This window comes from Delphinus delphis, chromosome 8 (assembly GCF_949987515.2).
Source record: "Delphinus delphis chromosome 8, mDelDel1.2, whole genome shotgun sequence".
Classification (NCBI taxonomy): Eukaryota; Metazoa; Chordata; class Mammalia; order Artiodactyla; family Delphinidae; genus Delphinus; species Delphinus delphis.
In genome coordinates this window covers 58,780,432-58,804,916 of record NC_082690.1, presented here as the reverse complement: position 1 = coordinate 58,804,916, position 24,485 = coordinate 58,780,432, and the positions used below count along the sequence as shown (strand labels likewise).

The 24,485-nt window shown below is 51.9% G+C and overlaps 2 protein-coding genes across 2 annotated transcripts; one reads left to right on the top strand and one right to left on the bottom strand.

Moving 5' to 3' along the window:
- The first annotated feature begins 252 nt into the window (after positions 1 to 252).
- On the top strand, positions 253 to 14,460 carry DNAJB13 (DnaJ heat shock protein family (Hsp40) member B13). The gene is made up of 8 exons (XM_060018295.1): positions 253 to 389; positions 5,442 to 5,545; positions 6,618 to 6,779; positions 10,010 to 10,167; positions 11,206 to 11,319; positions 12,416 to 12,529; positions 13,517 to 13,593; positions 14,187 to 14,460. Exons 1-8 carry the CDS (start codon positions 277 to 279, stop codon positions 14,338 to 14,340), a joined length of 996 nt encoding a protein of 331 aa, XP_059874278.1. The 5' UTR covers positions 253 to 276; the 3' UTR covers positions 14,341 to 14,460.
- Positions 14,461 to 17,583: 3,123 nt separating this feature from the next.
- On the bottom strand, positions 17,584 to 24,358 carry LOC132429688 (dicarboxylate carrier UCP2). Its single transcript, XM_060018296.1, has 8 exons — positions 24,210 to 24,358; positions 23,233 to 23,389; positions 20,627 to 20,846; positions 20,259 to 20,469; positions 19,073 to 19,267; positions 18,890 to 18,991; positions 18,369 to 18,549; positions 17,584 to 18,020 (listed from the first exon to the last, which is right to left on the bottom strand). The coding sequence occupies exons 3-8, from the start codon at positions 20,750 to 20,752 to the stop codon at positions 17,906 to 17,908; spliced, it is 930 nt and encodes a 309-aa protein (XP_059874279.1). The 5' UTR covers positions 20,753 to 20,846; positions 23,233 to 23,389; positions 24,210 to 24,358; the 3' UTR covers positions 17,584 to 17,905.
- Positions 24,359 to 24,485: the final 127 nt, after the last annotated feature.

Genomic DNA, 24,485 nt, shown 5'->3' with positions numbered 1-24,485 from the left:
TACAGCAGGTTCTTATTATCTATTTTATGCATATTAGTGTGTGTATGTCAATCCCCATCTCCCAATTCATCCCACCACCACCACCCCGCCACTTTCCCCCCTTGGTGTCCATACGAAAAACTCTGTTTTCTGAGTTGAGTGATCCTTAGGCTCACAGAATCAGTCCCGGTTTTCTCAATCCCTCTTCTACGGCACAGCTGAGAAGGCGGTTTGTTTAGGCAGGAAGGATTACAACTCCCAGAGTGCCCCTGTGCGGTTGTCAGGAGCAACCACGGAATGCAGACTAACAGAGCCGCTGGAGTCAGGGCTATCCAGCCAGCCATGGGCCAGGATTATTACTCTGTGCTCCAGATCACTCGCAATTCAGAAGATGCCCAGATCAAGAATGCGTGAGTGGGGGCAGGAGCGAGGCTTTTGGGTTGTGCTGGGACAGGCCCACCCTCATCTCTTCCAAACAGCTTTCCAGCACAGCTTAGGGCAGGCAAGGTAGACCTTGTTCCTTTTCTTGCTTCTTGCACACCGACTTCCTGGCTTTGGGCTGGGTCAGGGTTCCCAATCCATCATCCCTTACTCTCTATGCCCTGTCTGCTCTCCTGGGTACCCTGGTTTTCCTAGCAATAAAATGGGAACAAAGGAGACTTTTGCTTAATAATATGGAGACCCAAAGTATTGTGAACAGGAGAGTGACCTGACCAGATGGATGTATTACATATTTTATTCTGGCTGTCCACGTGGGGTTTTGGCATTGAATAAATTACATCTCTGAATAGTTCCATCAAATCTTGGGGACTTTGTGGTGTGTCTAAGACAGGAATCAGCACATTTTTCTGAAAAAATATTTTTTGACGAATATTTACTGAGCGCCTACTTATATGGGTTCGGTGCAGTCTCAGCAGCTACAGATATCGTGAATCAGACATGTGCAGCTTAACTTTGTCGGTGGATACAGATGTTGAATAAGTCACAGCAAGCTTGATGAATGTTACAAAAAGGGGCATACAGGGCATGTGGAAGCTATCTTGGAAGGAGAGAGACCCCTTCAGGAGCTGTCATGATAATCAAGGCAAAAGACGAAGCTTGAAGCAGGGCAGTGGGCTGGAGAGAGAAGAGAGAACGGACTTAGCTATAAATTGGATCATTGTAGGGTAAAGAAAAAAGGGAGGAATCTAGGACAATTTAATTAATTAAGGTTGTATGATAATAGCTACACTTATTGAATTGTGCAGATGCTGTTCTGAGAACCTTCCATCATTATTTCACTTAATCCTCACAACAGCCCTGAGAGGTAGGTACCATTATTATCCCAAGGCTATGTGCCTAGTAACCGGCAGAGCCAGTATTCAGACACCTTGCCTGCTCTAATTGCCTACCACGGGCCAAGTCCCATAGGGGATCTCAGTGGGGTAAGTGGAGAGAGTCTACAGTGTGGCTGGCGAAACAAGACACAAACTCGTTAATCAATTAGAGAACAATTCGGGACAGTGTGTGATGTCACCCACTGTTCATAGCATTTCATTGGCCAGTGAGACCTCTCTAGGGAAAGGTCACAAGGAGGGAGGGCAGTTGGAATGCAGAAAGATAAGCCCAACTTAAGCACTGGAAAGAGCCAGGTCTGAACCTAGGTTCTCCTATCTGCTAGCTGTGTGACCTGGGAAAATTGCTTAACCTTTCTGAGCCTCAGTTTTCCCATCTCTTAAAAAAAATAAAATGAAAAATAAGAATTGTTGTGGTATTGAAATAGAATTATATGAGATAATGAGCATGAAGATGCCCAGCAATCATTTGCGTCTGAAACCATGTCTTATAAAGAGTGATTAAAAGAACGATATATGTTCCAAACAACAGTCCTTAACCTTTCTCCCCTGAAACAACTCTTTTTTTAAAAATTTATTTATTTATTTATTTATTTATTTTTGGCTGTGTTGGGTCTTCATTGCTGAACGTGGGTTTTCTCTAGCTGTGGCGAGCGGGGGCTACTCTTCATTGCGGTGCGCGGGCTTCTCATTGCGGTGGCTTCTCTTGTTGCAGAGCACGGGCTCTAGGCACGTGGACTTCAGTAGTTGTGGCATGCAGACTCACTAGTTTGGCTCCTGGGCTCTAGAGCGCAGGCTCAGTAGTTGTGGCGCACGGGCTTAGTTGCTCCACGGCATGTGGAATCTTCCTGGACCAGGGCTCAAACCCATGTCCCCTGCGTTGGCGGGCGGATTCTTAACCACTGCACCACCAGGGAAGTCCCCCTGAAACAACTCTTAAGGCATGAGTCACATGTTTGACACACTCTTCCATGGGAGCACCTAGATTTTGACCCCTCCCCCACAAAAAGGCTAAACTTATATAATGAAGACAAGCACCACGATGATTCATAATCGCCCAGCTATTAACTTCTCACTCATTCATCCGAGGCTGCCGCATCTGGGCTGTGACTTCGCCCCTTTCTCTCCCACTCAGGAAAGCAGGTGAATGAGAGTGATGTTACTGCAGAGCTTAAAACCACTCAAGTTTATATGGAAAACTGAACTCTTCTCAAACCTCCTTACTTTTACTCACTGTTAGAGTTTTCCTGCAATTCTCACACCTGACTACAACCTTTGTAATTGAGAAGGGCTGGTTTAGAAGTCTCAGGGAGGGTGTGAAAATTGCCTTCAAGTCTGTCAAGGTAGACAGAACAGATTCTGTCTGTAAGGCCCCCCAGGGCAGAGCCAGGACCAGGACCCTCGTGGATGGAGGCAGAGTCGCAGGACAGCAGACCCAGCTCAGTAAGAGAAAGCTTTGCCTAAGAGTCAGACTGGCCCCATAGTGAAATGGGCTGCCTTGTGGGACAGTGATTTCACAACATTTACTCACTGCACTTGGTGCTAGGCACTGAGGACACAGAGAACTGGACATGGCAACTGGAGGGTCTCACTCACAGGCTGGTGGGAGAGACAGATCCGTCGAACAACTGAAGCACCACGTGCTAAGTATGAGGATCAAAGGCACTTGGGGATGTGGGAAAGAGTATCTAATCTAGACTGGAAGCTAGTCAGGGAAGACATCCTGGAGGAGTTGACCCCTGAGTTGAATGTGGAAAGATGAATAAATATTTGCCAGGAGGAGATGAAAGGAGCTGGAGAGGGGTGAGCATTCCAGGTAAAGGGAGGAGAATGTCAAAGCCATGAGCAGTGCAGAGTGTGGAGCTTGGAGCCTGGAGAGGACAGGAGAGGTCGTGGGAGCAGGGAGGGAGAGCTGTGAGTGAGAAGGGCAGAGAGAGAAGCGGAAGTTGAATCTCAGAGACATTTGAATTTTATGCTGAAGACAAAGGGGGAACCAGTAAAGGGTTCAGGCAGGAGAGTGACTTGGTCAGGGAGCATTTTAAAAACATCAAATTAACAAAAGAGAGAGAGAGATCAAAGTGGTGGCAGCACACAGAATAGGCTGGAGAGGGGGAAACTGGAAACAGGAAGACACGGTTCTGCAATGGTTGTAGGGATGAAGCAGCAGCAAGAAAACATTATTTAGAAGGAAAAGCTGATGTGCCTCGGTGACTGATGGGATGGGGGTGGAGAGGACGAAGGAGAACTTGGAGTGGAAGATACTCAGCTTTTCCGCTTCAGGGTCTGGACAAATGGGGAAAAGTTTAGGGAATGAAAATGTGTGCACGTTTGGGCTCATTGAGGTTGTGGGGCCCGTGAGACACTGGAGAGGAGGTACCGAGTAGGCAGCTAGGTACAGAGGTCTGGAGCCAAGGGAGCGAACTGGTTTGAGATAGAGATTTGGGAATCATCAGCGTGTAGCTGGTGCTCAAAGCCGTCGGCCAGCTAAGCTTGTCCACGGAGTGTGTGTGGAGTGGAGTAAGAAGCACGGCAGAGCTCTGGGGTCACTGGCATGGAAGGTGTGAGCAGGGCGGACCGTGTGTGGGACCACATGTGTACTGAGTGACTGAGGAGGCTGTGCGGATGCCCTCCTTTTGCTCCTGCAGACCCCCGCCCCACCTTTCTGCACCCTGCTCTCTGCTCTGGGAGACTGGCCCATGTGAACTGCATCAGCAGACCTCCTGGCCCTCAGGCTTCCAGATGCATCCTGCCAAAGGAGCACAAGGCAGGAGATTGGGAGGGAGGAGAGTGGGGCAGGGGTATTTATTCCCAGCTCCCTTCTTATGGGATCTCTTCAGGTTGGCTATGGCCCTGAATCAAAGATCACAGCTTTTACCAAGGCCCTGTCCACACACTCTCTCCTGTGGGATTTCAGTAACCTCTCCCTCCCCTCACTGCTACAGGCTCATGGGTGGTCAGGACACCTCAGGACTCGTAGCCTCAAGGGACTGTGCTGTCCCTTGTGGTTTCCTGCCCCACCTCTCACACCTTGGTGTGTGGTCCATTATTAAACTCTCCACAAATCTCCAGCTTGTGCCACGTCTTTCCTCCTGAGATGTAATGATACAGATCCCCAGATGCTGCAGGTGTGGCATCACTGTGTGGTGGGATTGGGCAGACACATAAATGGGGGAAAGAGGGACTCCCCTGGTGGTCCAGTGGTTAAGAATCCACCTTCCAGTGCAGGGGACGCGGGTTTGATCCCTGGTCGGGGAACTAAGATCCCACATGCTGCGAGGCAATTAAGCCCACGTGCTGCAACTGCTGAGCCCACGCACTCTGGAACCTGCACGCCACAACTAGAGAGAAGCCTGAGCGCTGCAACAAAAGATCCTGCATGCCGCAGCGAAGATCCCACATGCCACAACTAAGACCTGCCTGACACAGGCAAATAAATAAACAAACAAATAAATAAATAAAGAAGGAATAGGGGAAAGAATGAGCACAGAGGGGCAGACAGCGAGACGACCTGATCTGTGCTGAGTGCCTCTCTGTAGCAGGCCCACTGACACCTTATTTTATCTAATCTTCCCAAGAAGCCTGTGTGTCAGTTCAGACACCAAGACAGAATTAGATGTGCAAGAAGTGTTTGAGGGAAACAACTGTGAGGATGAAGCGGGACTAGGAATATGCCGGGGAGCCTTCACACCATAGTGCAGGTCTGATGCTTGTGAAAGGCAAGAGGGAAGGAAGGGTTGGGTAGGGAGGGCTCTGGCATCATCCAGAGAAAATCTCAGCCAGGCTGATGGGGAGGCCTCAAGCAGAGGTTGGGCATTGGAGGAGGCCTGGGTACTGTAGGGCTGGCCCAGCACTGATACCCCAACAAGCATAGGCATAGGTTGGAAGCCGCTTGGGGCCAGTACAGCCTCAGCACAAACGGCCAGTGGGGCAGCTCCTGGGACTGTCAGTCAACCATGCTCCCGACACTGGGTTCTCTTCCAGGGGGTCTGAGTGTTGCGCCTCCCTGGCCACCACAGCCCTGATTTATAGCTGGAACATCAAAGCTCCGAGAGACCACCAGGCAGCAGACAGCAGAGCCAGCTCTGAACCTTGGTCTGTGCCTCAGGATATTAACCCTCCTCGCTCTAGGTACCGGAAACTTGCCCTTAAGAACCACCCGTTGAGGTCCACTGAGCCATCCGCAGCGGAGGCATTCAGGCAAATAGCGGAGGCCTACGATGTGCTGAGTGACCGTGAGTGATTGGGACTGAGCATGGAGGGTGGCTTCTCTGTCCCGTGTCTCTGTTAACATCATCCTCACGTCTCTGAGCGTTGGGCTTTCTGAGGGGGCCCAGCAGAGAGTAAGCATTCCTCTTCCCTGCCCAGAATCTAAACAAATTGAGAAAGGAAACATAATGAACTGCCTTTCTCAGTAGACACAAGCTAAGGTGGAGGACGTGATGTGGAGAGCCCCCAGATTAGGCTGACATGCTCCGCTAGTCTCAGCAGTGCAGGACCTGGGGCAGGGCCTCCCCCGCTCCCCGCCCCACATGCCCCATGCCCCACCCATCCCCTGCAGGACTGCAGAGTGAGATGCTTGCTGCCCAGGAAAGAAGGCTAAGGCTGAGGCAGACACGCCCGGTTATTCCCTGGTTACCAAGAAGCTAAATCTCCATCTCCTCAAGGACAGCATATGCACAAAGGGACAGAGAGGGGTCTGTGATTAGGAAATCTCTCTCCTATGGAAAACTGAAGCCTAGGGAAAGAGATCCCCCGCCCCTGCCCGAAGCAGTGCCCACATGGGTTCCCTAAGGGCTTGCCCTGGAGACTGTGATCATGGGTACTGTGCAGAAGAATGGCCAGAAGATCACTGATGTTTCTCCAGCCCCAAGTTTTCAGGACTTCGGACTCTAAGATTTCAAAGCTCTAGAATTTGGAAGCTCTAGAATTCTTACATCCTACAATCTCAAGGCTCTAGGATTCTATTTACCCCACAAAAGACAGTAGCTGTGATGACTGAGTTAAGCCAAACCCCAGGATGATAGCCCGACCCTCAGTCTCTCACTGTCTTCTCCAATCCCCACCCCTCCCCCAGCAAGTTTCAGTCTTTGTCATCTCTCCTCTGGGCTATGGGATCATACCTAGGTCCACCCAAGATGAAATGAAATCCCTAACTTCTAGAGTCGGCCAGACAGCAGGCACCTTAGAAATAAGGCTCTTTTCGCCCCGCTTCTTCCTCTCTGCCCCATATCCTTCTGCTTCCCAGCCCTCCAGCTCTCTTAGCCCCTATGCTGGATCCCTCCTCAAGGTGACACATATCCACAGCTGTGAAAAGAGGCATCTATGACAAGTTCGGAGAGGAAGGCCTGAAGGGCGGAATTCCTGTGGAGTTTGGATCGCAGGCCCCGTGGACAACTGGTTACGTCTTCCACGGCAACCCGGAAAAGGTTTTCCATGAGTTCTTCGGGGGAGATAACCCCTTTAATGGTAAGAGGTCCTGCCTGCCCCTTTGCCTTACTGGGAAGGACATAGCTATAGAAGATGCTTTTCTCTGAGTAGTTTTGTTTACTTTAAGAAATATATATAGTCCATGGTAAAAAAAAAAATTATTGTAAAAGAAATTCCAGTCCTCCATTCCTTCCCCAGGAGCAGCCACTCACTGTTAACAGTGTTTGTATCCTTCTAGAAATATTCTATGGATTTATGAGCTTAGATTTATTTTTACATAGGCTTTTATTTTGTGAAGGAAATGGGACCACATTATATACACTGATTTTTTTTCACTTATATCTTGGAGATTATCTTATTATACATTATGTTATAAACAGATCTACTTTATTCATTTTAATGGCTGCATAAGATTTCAACGTACAAGTGTGTGTTAGTGAGATGAATACAGGGATGGATGTGTGAATGATCCCAGGTTTGAGGCAAACTGACAAAGAGTTGATTTCCAAGGCTCCGAATCATCATGCAAGGACAGTTCACCTTCAGACCTGTCTTCCTTCCTGGCTCCAGTTAAGCAACTCACAGAGTCTAGATTTTCATTGCCTGGCTGCCCCAGCCCCTTCTCCCCGGCTATACTACAGCTTGTCTGCATTTCAAAGCTTACCTCTTCCTCTTCTCCACATTGATATGTTAAGTGGGCTACAGCCTGCTCAGAGGCCCCTCCTACTGTGCATTGCCTTCACCTGTCTGCCAGAGGAAGCTGAGTTTATAAACTCCAGGTGAAACTGGAAAAGCAAGGGACTTGGAGTCAGAGGGCCTGTTTCAAATCCATGCACCACTGCTTATGAGCCGTGTGATCCTGGACAAATCTCTTCACCTCTCTGAAACCTCAGCTTCCTCATTGTTAAACAGCTAGTTCCTCACAGGTCATAATCAAATGAGATGATCTTTATGAAAATGGGCTTTGGAGTCAGAAAAATGCCATACAATGGGCCTATCTCTCCCAGGGACAGGTGCATGGAGAAGAAGCTGTTCAGGGGAGCGAAACCAGAGCTTACAGGGGTATTGCTCATTAGGGAAGGTCAAATTCATGGTATGGGGGTCCCTCAGGCAGTTCCCAGGAGTTATACTGCTGTAGTGCTTCACCCTAGGGATTCTTGTGTCCCATCTCCCTGCAGAATTGAGGGGCTTGGCTTCCTGTGACCTGGCTTTTGGAGTGTCTGAGACCTGGCACACCATAGGCGCTGGGAGAACAAATGAATTCAACCATGCAAGAGGGGACCCGGTAATTCACAGGCCTCTTGATGACCCATCACATCTTTTTCTTTTTGAATTTTATTTTATTTTTTATACAGCAGGTTCTTATTAGTTATCTGTTTTATACATATTAGTGTATATATGTCAATCCCAATCTCCCAATTCATCACACCACCACCACCCACCACTTTCCCCCCTTGGTGTCCATACGTTTGTTCTCTACATCTGTGTTATGACTCATCACATCTTAAGGCGCACCTTAAGATGACACCACCTTGCCCTCCCTAGCCTAAGGTCATTCTAGCCTGCAAAGTTCTTTCTGTGACACTAACCAGGAGGGGCAGAGTACAGGAAATCTTAATTATGATAGTGACGCCTGCAGTTTACAAAGGGCTTCATTAAGCTTAGTGGTTAAGGGCACAGGTTCTGTAGTCAAATCCTCCTGGGTTCACATCCCAACTCTAATACCACTAGCTGTGGCACTGTGAGCATTTTGTTTGACCTCTCTGGGCCAATAAGATAATATCGCAGAGTTGAGAACAGCACCTGACACGTAGTAAGCTCTCAGCAAGTTTTGTTTTTAGTTATTTTTTTTAAAGATTTTGTTTTGATGTGGACCATTTTTAAAGTCTTTATTGAATTTGTTACAATATTGCTTCTCTTTTATTTTTTTGGTTTTGGCTTTTTGGTTGCGAGGCACGTGGGATCTTAGCTCCCTGACCAGAGATCGAACTGGCACTCCCTGCATTGCAAGGCAAAGTCTTAGCCACTGAACCACCAGGGAGGTCCCTCTGAGCTAGTTTTAGTTCATCATCATCTTGTTATCTGATCCTAATGGTGGAAGGCAGGTCAAGCATGTTACCCCATCCCACAGACTGAGAAACTGAAGCCCAGACGATTGCAGTGCACCTCAAGGGCAGGGGCTCTTTGCACTAGGATGGAAGGTGGGGCAGCAAGAGGGGTTATGGGTGTAGAGCTGGGAAGGGCCAGAAGAAGTTGAGGAAAGAGGAGTTTGGAAACATGTTGGTGACATCTCTAATTTGTTAGGGATTAACCCTGTCTCTCCCCATCTCAGCTGCTGACTTCATAGAAATTTGAGCCTGGGGTCTCTAGTGGTCTTGGGCTGGGCTGAACAGGGAGGACAATGGAGCCTGGGGAAGGGTAGGGAGGACTGGCATGCTGTGACCCTCCACAAAAGCTAACAGCACATCATTTCTGGCACTACCAGCTACTGCCACCAGAGGACACTCCTGTCTCCTCTGAGGCAGCCTGAGTTGAGGAGTACTTCCCCAGAGGTAGGGGTGGGCTGGGGGAGGGAGGTAGGGAAGTGTGGGTGAAGGGAGTCCAAAGGGGGGGATAAAGCAGTAGTAGAGGGCATCAAGAGATGGTAATCCTTGGATCGACAGTTGAGGATGTTACTGAGTCCAAGCTTCTACTGCTCGCTGCAGGACAGGCCAATAAATTGAGAGATGAGTTGTTGGGGGCAAGGAATAGCGACTATATTTGAAAAGGCAGCAAACCAAGAAGATGTGGACTCATGTCCCAAAGAACCATCTTGCCTGAGTTAGAATTCAGGCTTCCTTTATACCAAAAGGGGAGGGGGTAAAGTCACATTTCCTAGCTCCCCGTCAGACTCAGGAGGGGAGGTGTTAATTTCCTCCTCCCTGCAGTCATTCACAGGTGAGCCTGGTCAGGATGTTTTCTGTGAGCTAAACAAGGGTATTTTAGCTTAATGCTCATTACCTGGGAGGTAGGGTTCCCAGAGATGGGCCATTACGTATAATTTAAGCTTATAGGTAACATCTGTTTAGTGATTAACTTGTAATAGAATACAAAGGTTCTTCCCTATTACAAGGGCAGCTCGTTGGCCCGGCCGAACAGTCTGAGTCTGCGAGGTGGGAATGGGAGTCTGGGTATTACGCTTGGGGACTGAAGAGGTGGGGGGATTGGCTATGAATCCGAGTTTCTGGACACAATTTCTCCTACTCCTCGCCTCTCCCCACCTCCTGCAGAGTTTTTTGATGCAGAAGGAAATGAGGTAGACTTGAATTTTGGGGGACTCCGGGGCCGAGGGGTCAAGAAACAGGACCCCCCAATCGAACGAGACTTCTACCTATCCCTGGAGGACTTATTCTTTGGCTGCACCAAGAAAATTAAGATCTCCCGAAGGGTGAGTACTTGGGAGCCACCTTCTATCCCCTCCAACCCTACTGGTTACCTCCTCCCTGACCCTAACTGGAGACCTCAGGTATGGTCTCTCACAGAATCATGGAATCTTAGATTTGGAGATGGTAGAATTCTAAAATCTGAAGTTTGGAAGGGACAATTGAGGGTATTAGCCTGGTTCTTTCCTAGTTCAGGAATCCCCTCTGTGTGCTTCTAACTGGGACAAGCTCTTTCCGTTCTTCTCAGTTCAGCCCCATCCCTGAGGGAAGAGGGAGGGCTGTGGGTGGGAGGAGTCTCCTGTGAATTCTGCTCTCTGGGCATTACCAGACCATACCCTCTGGGTTTCATCTGGGTGTCTGCCTCATGAGTAAGAAGGAGCTGTGTGGGCATGGGGGGTGGGCTGGGGGACAGTTCCCCAGGGGACTGGTTGAAGAAGACCCTCAGTGCCCCAGGGTCCAGACCCTGCATTGGCCCTGTCCCATGGTCCAGCCCTGTGCTAGGCACATGAGCAAGGCCACCTCACACCTTTGCCCAACAGAGGAGATGCCAGCTGTAGCCATGCTTTCCACAGATGGCACCCATCTGGGTACGTGACTGCAGAATAGATGGATGACATAACAGAGGAAAGCTTTGGGTGAGGCTGAGATATGTTGCTCTCTGTGATCTTTCTCCCTTTGGGATTAAGAGACCTGCTAGAGGCTCAGGGCCAAAGCCTCTGGGGTGGGAGAGGAAGTGAGTGCGTGTTCACCGTGTCTGTTAGAAGCCAGGGCCTCATAATTTCTAGGGCTGGAGTTGTGGCCTTGATCGACTCATGGTGACTGCTTGGCACCTCAGGCCCTAACCCCATGACACGCCCTGCGATCCTGGAATCATAAGCTCTTGGTTCCAGTGGAATAGGGTGGGAGTGGGGATGGCTCAGGGCAAGTTCTCCCCATTGCTAGAGAACTGAGCTGAGCACAGATCCCATGGAGCATCCCTCACGTGTGTAAAGGCCAGCTGGGAAATCCTGAGCAAATCTCCCTCCCCTGTCATCTCACTACAGGTGCTGAATGAGGATGGGTACTTCTCTACCATCATGGACAAGATCCTCACGATTGACGTGAAGCCTGGTTGGAGGCAGGGCACACGTATCACCTTCGAGAAGGAAGGGGACCAGGTGAGAAGAAGGGAAGCTGCCTAGGGACAGTCACATGGGTTCATTCGGTGGAAAGACTGAGGGGGAAGGAGGCAGTGCTTTTTCTTGCCCCTATGAGCCCTGGTCTGGAAGGGAGACCGGTCTGCAGCGTGGGTGAGCTGATCCCTAATGTCCCTTCCGAGGGACAAAGCCTTGCACAATGCCTCGGGGATTGGGTAGCCCAGGGTTTCTCCCCATTTTGCAGAGTGAGAAACTGAGGCCTAGAGAGGGAAGGGACTTTCCCTGGGCAAGAGCACCGGAGCTGAAAGGAGAATCCAGTCCTAACATCAGTGTTCTTCCTGATTTTCTTTAGTGTTTCTCTGAGTAAAGCCCAACTATAGGAGCTACACAGAAACCATTTATTTATAATAATTTTAAATTAAATACTTACTTAAATAAAAATGTAAAATTATTGTCCAAGGCATGCTGAATCCTCAAGTCCTGAGAAGAGGCAGGATGATGGTGTCTTTAGAGCCAGAGAAATGAATTCCTCTGCCTGTACTTCTTGCCCCCTTTCTCACTTATGAAACACCTACTTTTGAAAAACCCACTTCAAGACCCAGCTCCAATGCTCTGGGCATCCTTCCCTGACCTCCCCTCTGGGTCAGCGCCTCTCTGAGCTCCCGCCTCTGTGTTCCCTTTATCACATTCTTGAGCCTCCTGAGGATTCACTGTGTGCCTGTTTCCTCCACTAGACTGGAAGCCCTTGGGGGTGGTGGCCAGTCTGATCCCTCTGTCCCCAGTGCCCAGAAGAGACCCAGCAGAGGTCTGGAACTTAATGAAGCTTGGCAGGATAGACTTGCAGGCAGTTCTCTGTCCCCAGGACAGTGTTCTGCCCTTCAGCTGCGTGCATCTCCTTGGGCTGCTCAGTAGAGGACAATGATGGGGGTAGAGCAGGATTCTTTGGGGTAGGCTTCTCAGAGGAGGGGCTATGAAGCCAGACTGGAAAGGCCTTTCCAGAAAACCTGGTCTGATCTCCTCATTGTTCAGAGGAAGACATGGGGACAATAGAGGCAGAAACTTGGCCAAAGTCACACAGCCAATTAGGCCTTGTCATCCCTTGGCTCACCCTGCCCAGGGTCCCAACATCATCCCAGCCGATATCATCTTCATTGTAAAGGAGAAGCTACACCCTCGCTTCCGCAGGGAGAACGACAACCTCATTTTTGTGAACTCCATCCCCTTGGGCAAGGTGAGTGGGCAAAGTGGAGGAACAAGGGGTGGGCAGATCAGAGCGAGGCCCCCCCACCCCTGGGAGGCCCCGAGGCAAGCAGGCTTCACTCCCCTCTCCCCCTGGTGCGTGGCGCAGGCCTTCAGAACGTGATAAGTGCCACACAAAACCTTTGTGACCGTCTTCACTCCTGAGTGTGAGTGGCCCCTCTGCGCCCTCACAACCCAAGCAAGAAATTGGGCACCGGCCTAGACTTTGCCGCCCTTCCCCGACCCCACCTGCGGTCACGCACTAAATCCTGTTAATTCCACCTCCAAATCTCTTTCCACTTGGTCCACTTCTGTTCAGCCCCACTGTCCAGGTCTGTGCACCTGGGTGTATGCAGCAGCCCTCTCAGTGGCCTTCCTGCCTTTCTTCTCATCTCCTTCAGGCACTTCCCCACCAGGGTCTTTCCACAAAGTCATCTGACCCTGCCACACTCCTGTCTAAACATCTTTGCATGGCATTCAAGGCCCTCTGCTGTCTGGCCCCTGCTGATCTCATCCCCTGCACTCCAGCCACTGCCACTTAGAGCTCCTGCCCACTGGGTGCATTCTTTTTCACACACTTGTTCTCTTGCTTATGCTGGGCCCTCTGCCTGGAGTGCTGTCTGCCCACCTTGTCTAACTGGCAGGCTCCTCCTCACCCTTTAAGGCGCTCATCAGCTGCTACCACCACTATGGAGCCCTCCTGCCCCAGCCCAGAATGGTTCAGTGGACCCGCCACCTTGGCTCCCACCGACCCCTTTACTTCCCTCTGTCATAACATGTATCAACATCACTCTTATCTCCCAGACTGTGAACTCCTTGAGGGCAGGTGGTAGCCCGGCTCACTCACCTATTAGTCCTTGAACATCCTTCTGTCTCCAGTGCGTAGGGCCTGGCACTGAATAGTCTCATAAAGTGCCTTCTAAAGAGAATGGACATGGGGGCCTCCCCCACTCCCACCTTTGGCCTTAATGTCCCCTAGGCTCTGACCTGCTGCACCGTGGAGGTGAAGACCCTAGATGACCGTCTGCTCAAAATCCCCATCAATGACATCGTCCAGTGAGTCCATCTGCTTGGGCCCCAATACGCAGAAGGGCTGCCTGGTCCTTAGAGGGTGTGTTGGACAGGCTGGCCTGGTATAGTTGTTCAGGTTGTACCCAGCACAAAGGGGTGAGAGAGACTGAAATCCAGCCCCCTCTCTGGCTAAGCTGCGGGCCGCATTCACTTGGCAAATGAAGTGCCTTTTTCTAACTTGCATGAAGCCATTGTGGAGGCCAGAGGCCCCCTGTGTTGGGAAATCCTTGTTGCCTTCATCCTCTAGAAGTTCTAGAGTTCTGAGTTGCATCTCCTAAGCCCTTTTCCAAGCAAGGCCCTCTGCATGGGAAGCTCAGCAGCCCAGCACTCCCCCACCCCAACCCAGGGTCTGCTGCTTGTCCTGTTTCCCATGTAAAATGGGATTCCTGGAATCCACCATCAGAGCCTCAGTGTAAACGGTTTTCAGGGAACAGTTGTCTGGAACAAGCCAGTCTCCTCTCCCCTCCCACTGGTTCTAGAAGCTGCTGACTGCCCCACGCCTGAGGTTTTCTGGGCAGGGGCGGGTGTGCTGCTCTGGGGTGCCCTCTGAGCCCCCTTCTTTCATCTTCCCGTCTCAGCCCCAAGTACTTCAAGAAGGTGCCAGGTGAGGGGATGCCGTTGCCAGAGGACCCCACCAAGAAGGGGGACCTCTTCATTTTCTTTGACATCCAGTTCCCCACCTGCCTCACACCCCAGAAGAAGCAGATGCTGCGCCAGGCGTTGCTGACATAACTCTGGTGGGCTGGGGACTGGAGCAGGGGGAAGAGAAGGCTAGCTGGTCCTGACCCCACCCCTACCCCCAGCACGGGGTGTGCACAGGAGCCAGCCCACTGCACAGGCATGACGTGAGGACCGGATGGCATGGGATTTTAAACTGATACAATAAAGTGTTATTTCCTATCCTCCAGCTACACCCAAGAGAGTGTGTGTTGGAGGGAGAAGAGCTTCATACAGCTGTTCTTGTGGAGCAGAGGGAAGGGCAGGGCTCAAGAAGCTGAGGACCTGGGACCCTGTCCTGGCTGTGTGAGCCTGGCCAGGTCCCTGAGGGTTCAGAGCCTCTGTGCTCCCACCTTGATAGCGTGGGGCAATGCTACATCGTCTCTGAGGGTCCCCAGCTCTATTTCTCATGACACACGATCTTTGGAAGGGCAGTCTCTAGTGTGATATAGTCACATTGTACTCAGGAAAGCAAAGCACAAAGAGAACAAAACCCTTGTCTCAGGTCACACAGGGCTCAGTGGCAAAGCTGTCATCAGAATCTTGAAGGCCACTTCCCACAGCCTCACTCTGCTTCGATTAGAGGCAGCATGAGGGACACAAGTGCTGGAAATGGCTTTGGTTTCTGCCTGGCCTGGGCTGCCTCTAGGCAGGTCTTAGAACTGGGCCCTGCTCCCAGTCCTGCCGCTCACCCTTTGGATGTTACTCTCCATCTTGTTAGTGAAGCAGAACCCATAACCCTCCTCAGGCAGCTCACTGGTGCGAAAGTGCTTAGTGAACTCACTGCTTAGATTATCAGGGTTACAGCATTGCTACCAGCATGGCCTGGGGGAGTGCCAGCCTCCAAGCCCAGCTGGGCCTTTGCAGACCACACCTGCTTCCCCAGCCCGCCTTCCATCGACAGTGCAGCATGCACCTCTTCTGTGCCAGGGGAGGTGCCCTTCACTTGAGTCTGGACTTGGGCTAGGAGAGATCCAAGCTTATGACAGAGAGGGTGGCCACTTTTGTGAAGTGACTTAAGAGGTGCCGGAGGGACTTCCCTGGTGGTCCACTGGTTAGGATTCCGTGCTTTCACTGCTGAGGGCCCGGGTTCAATCTCTGGTCAGGGAACTAAGATCCTGCAAGCTGCGCGGAACAGCCCTCAAAAGAAAAAAAAAAGAGGTGCCAGAAAAGGGCCCCATGATATCCACATTGCTTGGATTCCACCATTCAAAGCATCATATTAGCTTAAGGTTTTTCTTCTTAAATGGGGGCTCAGTAGCACCAGTCAGCCACTTTTAACATCAGGGAGAAAGCAGCCGACCTTGAGACAGAGTCTGACCCAGGGTTCACTAAAGAATGGGGGCTTTGGAGTTAGATGCACCTCAGGTGTTCTACTTAACCAGCTGTGTACCCTTGGGCAAATCGCTTCACCTCTGAGCTATTTACAATCCCTATCTTGCAGGGCTGTGGAAACCAGAGGAGTGAAGCAGACTCTGCCCTGAGGTAGGACCCAGGTGGAGAGGTGGCGGTAGGTGCCCTGTTCTGAGAGCAAGCAAGTGGGTGAGGGCCTGCCTTGTGAAACTCTGGTGCTCCAGCTGTCCTCTAGGGCAGCAGCAAGGCCTGCTCTTAACCTTTTCCTCATGGTGAGACTCTCAGGCCTGTGAGAGCCATTTATGAGATTGTTGTTATTACCTCAGTGTGGCCTTCAGTGCTACTTTGTGTCAGGTATTTTATAGGCATTAAGGGTTGAGGAGTTACTGAGGCCTCCTGGTATGCTGTCCGGTGGTTCCTCCCACCTTTCCCAGCCCCTCATTGTCTCAAGGTCATGCCTAGAACCGTGATGAAGTCTGGTGGCCTCATGTCCATGCCAGTGTCTGAAACACAAGGCTGGTGAATGAGCCAGCTGACAATGCCTAAGGCAACAAATTGCCCCTCAGTTTCCTCTGGTGCAAAACAAATCCTGCCTCAGAGGATTAATGTGAGAATTAAGGTGCATTAAGTACACTGACCGGGTCCTCCACTTATGCCGACTCCCTGCCACCTTCACCCTGGCTTGACTCCTGCACCCAACCCTGTCCCTCTTGGGGACTATGAGACCTCAGCTCAAAAGTAAGGTGAGGTTGTAAATCAACTATACTTCAATAAAAATAAAAAGTAAGGTGAGGAGTCCTGGACCCTCTTTCCTTCTCTACAACCCTAATATCCTGGACCCCTTGCCCAAGCACTGAAGGGCCCAGCCTCCTGCTCTGACCAGTGGGGAAGGCACAGTAGCACCAGCTGACTTAAACAGGAAGGTCACGTTCTCTGGGCTTGGCTCCACAGCTGCCCAACAGGATTCCTGAAGGACCCCAGCCCCTAGGGGAAAAGTGCACAGGGGGAGGGCGGAATCTGAGTCCTAGTCCCAGTTCAGCGGCTGATTTCCTATGTGTCCTTGCCTGCATGACCTGTCTCAGCCTTCAGCTTCTTCAGACATCTATAAAACGGGCCTGGATGGCTTAATTCTAAGGGCCCAGCCCTTCAGGAGATGCCTTGGGATTCTGGAACCTCACAGAGTCCCCTAACCCTTGAAACAGAAGTAGCCCTGCCCACCTGCTTTCCTGACTGGAGACAGATGGTAGGAAGAGGGACAGGGAGGCTGACACCCCTGGTTTGTCACCACCTCCCTGGGATCTCTAGCCTGGGGTGAGGGTGAGACTCTAAATGGAAAGACTCCGGCTGAGGCTGGGTGTCTGCTCTACAGCCTGTCCCACCCAATGCAGTTATACCGCCTCCTAAGGGTATGACTGTGGAGGATGGGAAGCAACCTGACTTGTCCTCACTAAGCCTGGGACTTGGGGGAGGTGGATTTCCCATTTGTAAAATGGAATAAAATAAGCCTACAGCATCTAAGGTTCCTAAGTTCCTCTAAATCTTCCAAGCAGCACAGGAGAAGCAGGGCAAACAGGAACACTCATTTTGCAGATTAACAGGCCCGGGGCCAGCTGGGGGGGGTTGGAAAGGCAGGTACTGGAGTACCAGACACTGGTGAGTGAAAGCTCAAGTGGTGTGGCGAGAGAGCAAGGCCACTGCTAACTCCAGGCCGCTCCTTTACTTGCCACCCCAGCCCTGGCCTGGTCTGGAAAGAGAAGCAGACCGGATGACCTCCACCCAGATTGCTGGAGGAAGATGGGTCACACCCCCCTTTCCAAGTCAGGTGGCTCCTCCCCTGCCTACCAGGTGCCAAAAGGGCCCATTAGACCAAGACCTCTGGTAACAGAGAGGGAGGAGACGCCAAGGTTGAGCTTGTTTTATGGGTGACGTGCTAGTCGGGCTCAGGGGCAGGAGGCAGGACGAAGAGTCAGGCTGAACTTCTCAAGGGACTGAGGGCTTGAGATGCTGGCTTGTCCAGGCTTCCCACAGTGTCAGCTGGGGTCAACTCCATCAGGACTGTGAGAGGCAACGGGGAGCTGAGGGGTGAAAATGTGGGGAGAGGGAAGGGAGGTGGTGGGAAAGGGAGCAGAGGGAAGGGGTGGGGAGAGAGGGAAGGGAATGAGGGGAGGAGGAAAAGGGAAGCAGGTCCAGGCTGCAGCCAAAGCCAGAGGTGATCAGCAGGGGAGGCTCAAAAGGGAGCATCCCGGGAAGCACAGGCAGCCACGAGGGCCCGTTTTAGCTGTTCATAGGTGACGAACATCACCACGTTCCAGGAACCCAATCGGAGAAAGGAGGGCATGAACCTAGAGGGGAGAAAACACACGTCATCTCTTTCACCCTGCTGGGCCCTGGCAGCCAATCCAACCCAGATGCTCTGTCCCAAAGGAAGCTGGGAGGGCCCAGGGAATGGAGCTGTGGCCTGTGAGCAAGAGTCCCCTGTGAGTCTCCATTTTAACACCCACAAAGTAGGCATGATAGCAACTCTGATAGGAAGGAGTTAAGAGCACGAGAATGCCAGGACCAGGATCAGAAATAGTTTGACACGTGGTTGCCACAGCAACCACTCAGTTCTGGGTGGTTCTCTCCCACCTGTGTGATAGGTACAGGTGGCCAGGAGGCCTAGAATTGGGTGGGGTGGATCAGAGGCTCACCCTTTGTAGAAGGCTTGGGGACCCTCCTTCTGGAGCATGGTGAGGGCGCAGTGGCCAGCACTGCGGTACTGGCATAGGGCAGAGTTCATGTATCTCGTCTTGACCACGTCGACAGGGGAGGAGATGATGGTGGTGCAGAAGCCCGCCCCGAAAGCGGAAGTGAAGTGGCAAGGGAGGTCATCTGCCAAGGAGGAGGAGCAGGGGAAGCAGTCAGGACTCCTCACCCCATAATTCCAGAAGGAAAGAGATGATTTAAGTAGCTAAGGTCTCGTGGTTTTAGAGACACAGAGACTGCAGCTGGGACCTCTCCCAGTGTCTCTGAGAGTCACTTTGCCAATCTAGCCTCAGCGCCTCAACGTGCAGAGTGGAAACTTCACCCCAGTTGGCTTCAGTTCAGTGAAAGAGAAACTCACTCCATAAGCAAAGGGGAAATGGGATGAAAAGATGTGGTCTCCAGGCAGACCCACACTGGCTCCTGGTTTGGGGGAAGGTGAGACCCAGCAACATCTACCCTAACTCACCTGTCATTAGGTTGGCCTTCAGGAGAGTGTCCTTGATGAGGTCGTAGGTCACCAGCTCAGCACAGTTGACAACAGCATTACGAGCGACATTGGGAGAGGTCCCTGCAGAAAGAAATGGTGCCTATGTGAGACCAAGGAATAGGGGAAGAGGAGGATGCGGAAGGGAAAACACCTGGTACACACCTTTCCAGAGTCCCCGAAACCCTTCCTCTCGGGCAATGGTCTTGTAGGCCTCAATGGTGCTTTGATACCTCCGGCCACCTCCAGCCTGGGCGTGCGCCTGGAATCGGACCTTTACCACATCCGTTGGCTGGGCCACGGCCACAGCCAAGGCACCTGTGGTGCTGCCTGCCAGGAGGTGGCTCCCGATGCCGGCATCTGTGGGAGAACCATGGGGGTCAGTGGCCAGCTGGGTTTACACTCATTTCCCACCTCTCCTCACCAAAACCACGTCACTGTCATTTCCTGTCTTCACTGTAAACTTTCGGTAATAAGACACAGACTAGCCCTGCTCTAAGAACTTTTTGCATCATACAGTCTATCACTGGGAGTGTCTACTACGTGCTGGGCACTGGGACAGAGCGAGGAGCAGGACAAAATGAGACGTAATGCTTTCTTTCATGAAGCATTTTCATTCACTTCATTTTACCTACTCAGCAGCCCCGAGAAATCAGAACCTTTTTTTTTTTTTTTTGGCAGCGCTGTGTGGCTTCTGGGATCTTAGTTCCCGACCAGGGATCAAACCTGGGCCCTGGCAGTGAAAGTCCTAACCACTGGACTGCCAGGGAATTCCCAAGTATCATTTCCATTTGACAAATATGAAAGGCTCCGAGAGAAGTGGCTTTTCTCAAGGACTGGGATTCATAGGACTTGGGTTCTCATCCCTGATCTACTTCTCCCTGCCGTGTGATCTTGGGAAAAGTCAACCTTTTGATCTGGGTTCTCATTTTCCTCACGTGTAAAATGGAGGGTGGGCATGGCATGCTGAGAAGGTGGAATGGAAGAGTGCTGGCCTTGGAGGCACAAGTCCTCAGTGTGTTTTCTTTCTGGCTCCCCATTATGTGCCCTTGGCCAAGTCCCTCCTGCCCGAGCAAGCCTCAGCCTCTTCCTCTGTAACACGGGGATGATACCACCTGCTCCCGAGGTGGTTGTGAGGACTGTTATGAGACGATGCCCTACTTGGAGCCTGGCACAGCCCAGGTGTTCAGGAATCATTAGAAGAATCAGGGACCCTTCTAGTTCTCAGTTCCTCTGATCTGAAATTCCTCCTAGAGGTCTTGGGGCCTAAAGGAACTGTGCAGCTAAAAGAACGAGGATCAACCATCACTGAGAAGAGGCCAAGAGGCCTGTGGCCCAGCTCCACACTCACGCTCAGAGCCCTTGGTGTAGAACTGCTTGACAGAGTCGTAGAGGCCGATGCGGATGGAGGCAAAGCTCATCTGGCGCTGCAGGCCGGCGACCAGCCCTTTGTAGAGGCTGCGGGGGCCCTCGGTGCGCACCATGGTCAGGATGGTGCCCAGCACCCCGCGGTACTGGGCACTGGCCGCAGCCTGCACTGGCCCCTGCCTTTCTCCTTGGATCTGCAAGGCCAAGGCAGGTGGTTGCCCTCCCCATCTCCTTCCATCCCTATGCTCTAAAATTTACAGCGCCGAAAAACCCCGCTGGCCCTTGAGGAGTCTGTGTCTTGGAGAGGGAGCAGACTAGCCACCATCAGAACCCCAGGCTTCATCTCCTCACCTGCAGCCGGACTTTAGCAGTATCCAGGGGAAAGGTGATGAGATCTGCAATGCAGGCAGCTGTGCCAGCCCCCAGGAACTTCACAGTGGCAGTAGGGGGCACATCTGTGGCCTTGAACCCAACCATAATGCCAATTCCTGCTACCTCCCAGGAGATGAAGAAAAAAGAAGGGGGCACCTTCAATCAGCAACAAGACGAGACAGAGGAACTCTGCTGGAATCTAAGCCAAGGAGAGAGAAGGTCCATCAGAAGCTGAAGCTCCAGACCCCCCCTTCTCACTACCCCACCCCACTTTCCCTGATAGCACCACCTCCCTAAGCAAGGACCCAGAGCTGCCCCTGGAGGGCAAATAGGAGTGAGCTCCACAGGCACTCAAGCAGGGGCTGGAGAAGCAATTCATTCCTGAGAAGTCCTCCCTTTCGCCACAGGGAGTGTCTGGATCACAGCTATCCTAGTGCTACCTCACAGGCACTGGCCCAGCCCTGTGTCTGCTGGGTGCAGAAATTTCACTGAAGCCCACATTCCTGATGCTGCAGATCTGTTTAAAGGGCAGACAGAAGTGGGGAAAAGGTTTCAGCTAGACCAAGACCTGACAGGCACAAACCCACAGGCTTATGCCCTGGATGTCTTAAGCAGGAGAGGTTCCTATGGGTCTTGAACTAAGTCTAGAAGAAAAGGAGTGAACAAGACCTATTCAGCTCCTTCAATTCAGTCTAATTCTCTTCCCCACCAGCCCGCACACAGCTTGGGCTCTCTAGAGGCACTCTTTCAAGGAGTCTGCTTTGCTGGGCACTGGCTCACTGAGGCGCAGGAGACAATATCTACCCTAGAGGGGGGCTTATTGTCTGGCATGGGATGGACAGGTGATTCAAGCTGCATTTGGGGCTTGCAGAACATAGTCTCAAAGTGCAAAGGAGGGAACATCCAACTTCACTGGGAGAGAAGAAAGGGTGGGTAATCAGAAGACTTAGAAAAGGTAGCATTTAGCTGGGCCTTGAAGGATACTGAGCAATTCTCAGGGCCGAGAGTAAGTGCATAAGGTGCTCTACCCACCCCCACCCCCACCCCGGGGGGTGGGAAAACTATTCCCTCTCTGGCCAGTTTCCTCTCCTCCTATAACAGAGGGATCCACATCTTCATGAGAGGTGGGGATGCGGAAGTGCAGGTCAGAACTATAGTGACAAAGGAAACCAAAACCTCCATTTTGTTCTCAGAATTGCAACAACACCTTCCTCCCCTGCCTTGGGAGGAAGTGAGCCCAGCACCCCAGTGGAGGAGGGTGACCTGCTTCTCTCCCCTGAGTTTCTTTCTTTCACTACATAGGAGTGGCTGCTCTGAGCCTCACCTAATGGGCTGCCCCCATTGCTGGGGCCAGGAGGAAAGCGCTGGCCAGCAGAGGAATGACGTGGTGGCAGTCAGTCGTGAACACACAGACCCATGGAAACAAGATGCTCACCAGGCTTCTTCCTCCTGGGCTTCTCATCCCAGGTGGCTGGGCCAACAGGGAAGTCTAAAGGCGACTCACCACTCAGTTCCTGGCCTTATTCATGCTTCCCTGGAGCCTGGCCCACATGAGGCTCAGTGAAGACTGGCACTCAAGCAGCAGAAGGGGTTGGTGAAGGTGTTCCAGAACCCCCAGCGTCCCTGCCCTGACATCCTCGTTCCCCAGGAAGTGCCCCACACCTTTCCTCCCCACTCTGCCTGGCACATTCTACTAGCTCACTTACTTGTCAGTGCAGCCCTGTGAGGTGGCTGCCCTTACTTCCATGTTTCAGAACAGGGAACTTAGTAAGCGTCCTGTCTGCAGGCTCCAAAGCTTATGCTATTTGCTTTGCACTGTGCCCAGCTCATTTCTTTCCTGCTGTTTTCTCAGCCCCGGGCCTTTCACGAGGAGGTCCAACACCGAAGTTCTCTCATGACAATGTGACAGTTCTGAGAAGGTTCAGGCAAACGGCATTCCCTTCTCTGGGCATCAGAGACATGATGACATGAGTCAATCATGTCCTGACCTTGATCTGGGTTGCAACGTGTTGTGAGGGCCAGAGAAGAATAAGGCCCAGGCCCTGCCCACCTCAGAGACAAGTGCAAAGGCTAAGTTGCCATTTTGAATGTTGCCTTGGGGTTGCCATAAGTCAGGTCCTTCAGAGGCATGGGTATGAAGGCAAAGGTCTCCGTGCTAAAGACCATACTAAGAAGATTAAACTCAGGCCTAACGAGAAAGAGTTAATAATATATTACAATCCCCAGCAAATAACCAGTTTCACCTGATTACCAACTGCAATCTTAAGGATAGTCAAAAGTTTGAGTCAACAATATGTAGTTAGAACAACAGGGTCCTGTCCTAACTCTGCTGCTGACTCCTAGGGTGACCTGGGGCTAATCACTGTCCCACCTGGGCCTCAATATCCTCCTTTGTAAAATGGGGATTACCATCCTTGGATTGTCAGGTCAGCTTAAGGGCTCTGGCCCTTAAGTGCTTTGTGAACGCTAGGAGTGACTTTACTGGGACGGTGGTGCTAGTTATTTCTATTAATGTCCTGCTAAACCTGCCCCCAGACCACAGGGCTGAGGCAGTAGAAGACCCCTCCCTTAGAATGGACTCTTACCTGGCTCTGTTAGATCTCACGCTGAGGCCTTCAAGATCAAGCTTCTCTAAAGGCATCCCATTCTTCAAAGCTGCCAGTGGCTATCATGGCCTGATCCCTTTGGTTTTCCATAGAAAATGGCTGGGAGATGAAACACCTAATGGTCATACTATGTGTCCTGCAGGTGAGGGCAAAGGAGGAGAGTTTAGAAAGGGAAATGGACCTTAAAGGACCACACCCCAGCAAGGAAAGGGCCATCTGTTCAAGGCACATAAGCCCACTCAATCCTTATCAGGGGGGTGTGAGGGTAGGGCACAGGGTCCATTTCCCACAGGGCAGCTGGGGACTAATTAAGTGCACACACTGGAGGAGGGGGACACACTGGAGGAGAGGATGAACCCAGGAGTCCTCCCTCCCCCATCTGCTCTCTTAGTATCACACATTGCTCTGTTGCAGATTTCTCCTTTAGTGGAACTCAGTATTCTGGAGAAGCGTCCCGCAACACAGCAGACTCTGGTGAGCAGGAGTGGGGCGGTGGTGGGGGAGTCATGATGGGTCAGAGACTCGCTGAGTCAACTAGGAACCAGAGCGGGGCTGCGAGGAGGTTAGAGGGGCTGGAGCGGGCCCTGCTGAGGCTGCATCAAGGAGCTCAAAGCCTCCTGCCAGCAGAAAGAGCCCCAGGAATGGCCTGGGGCCGCCTGGAGTGGCAGAGGTCATTCTGGTCTTCGGTGAAGGTCCCCCACCCCGGCCGAGGAGAGGAAGTGGAAGGGTGAAGGCTTATATTACAGCCATTTGAACGCGAGAGGTAAAGAGCAAAAGCAAGACATGAAAAGAGTGAAAGAAGAGAGATAAAGAAAAACAACAAAAGGTAAAATACAAAATAGGGTGGGAGGTGAGGAGTGAAATTAAAGGTGGCGCGCGGGTCCCTTCCGCCGGGGTAGCGGGAGTAGGGCAGATATAGCGGGCGCAGGGCTGGGGCGGGCCGGGGCCGGGCTCACCGGGCCGCAGGGAGAACAATCAAGTACTGGCAGATATGTCAGTCGGCGGGCGGAGCGCGCATCCACGGAGAGCAGACTGTACTCGACCCAAAGGCGCGGCCGGCCGGGTTTGCAGAGAGGCAGGCAGAGGGTGCGGCGCGACTTCGATCTATGGGGAGCGGCCGGCTGGGCGGGGGCGGGACCTGCGGTCTCCGAGGGCTGGGAGGCGGCCCTTTAGTTGCAGCATTTCCGCAGAGACCGCCACGCCCAGGGTTTTCTCCGCGCCTTTCTCCACTT

Coding starts and splice junctions, on each gene's coding strand:
- DNAJB13 (XM_060018295.1), top strand. CDS start 277: ATGCAGACTAACAGAGCCGCTGGAGTCAGGGCTATCCAGCCAGCCATG. Junction 6,780..10,009: donor GGGAGATAACCCCTTTAATG/GTAAGAGGTCCT, acceptor CACCTCCTGCAG/AGTTTTTTGATGCAGAAGGA. Junction 11,320..12,415: donor TCGAGAAGGAAGGGGACCAG/GTGAGAAGAAGG, acceptor CACCCTGCCCAG/GGTCCCAACATCATCCCAGC.
- LOC132429688 (XM_060018296.1), bottom strand. CDS start 20,752: ATGGTTGGGTTCAAGGCCACAGATGTGCCCCCTACTGCCACTGTGAAG. Junction 20,470..20,626: donor CTGCTAAAGTCCGGCTGCAG/GTGAGGAGATGA, acceptor TTGGCCTTGCAG/ATCCAAGGAGAAAGGCAGGG. Junction 18,992..19,072: donor GTTTCGGGGACTCTGGAAAG/GTGTGTACCAGG, acceptor TTCTTTCTGCAG/GGACCTCTCCCAATGTCGCT.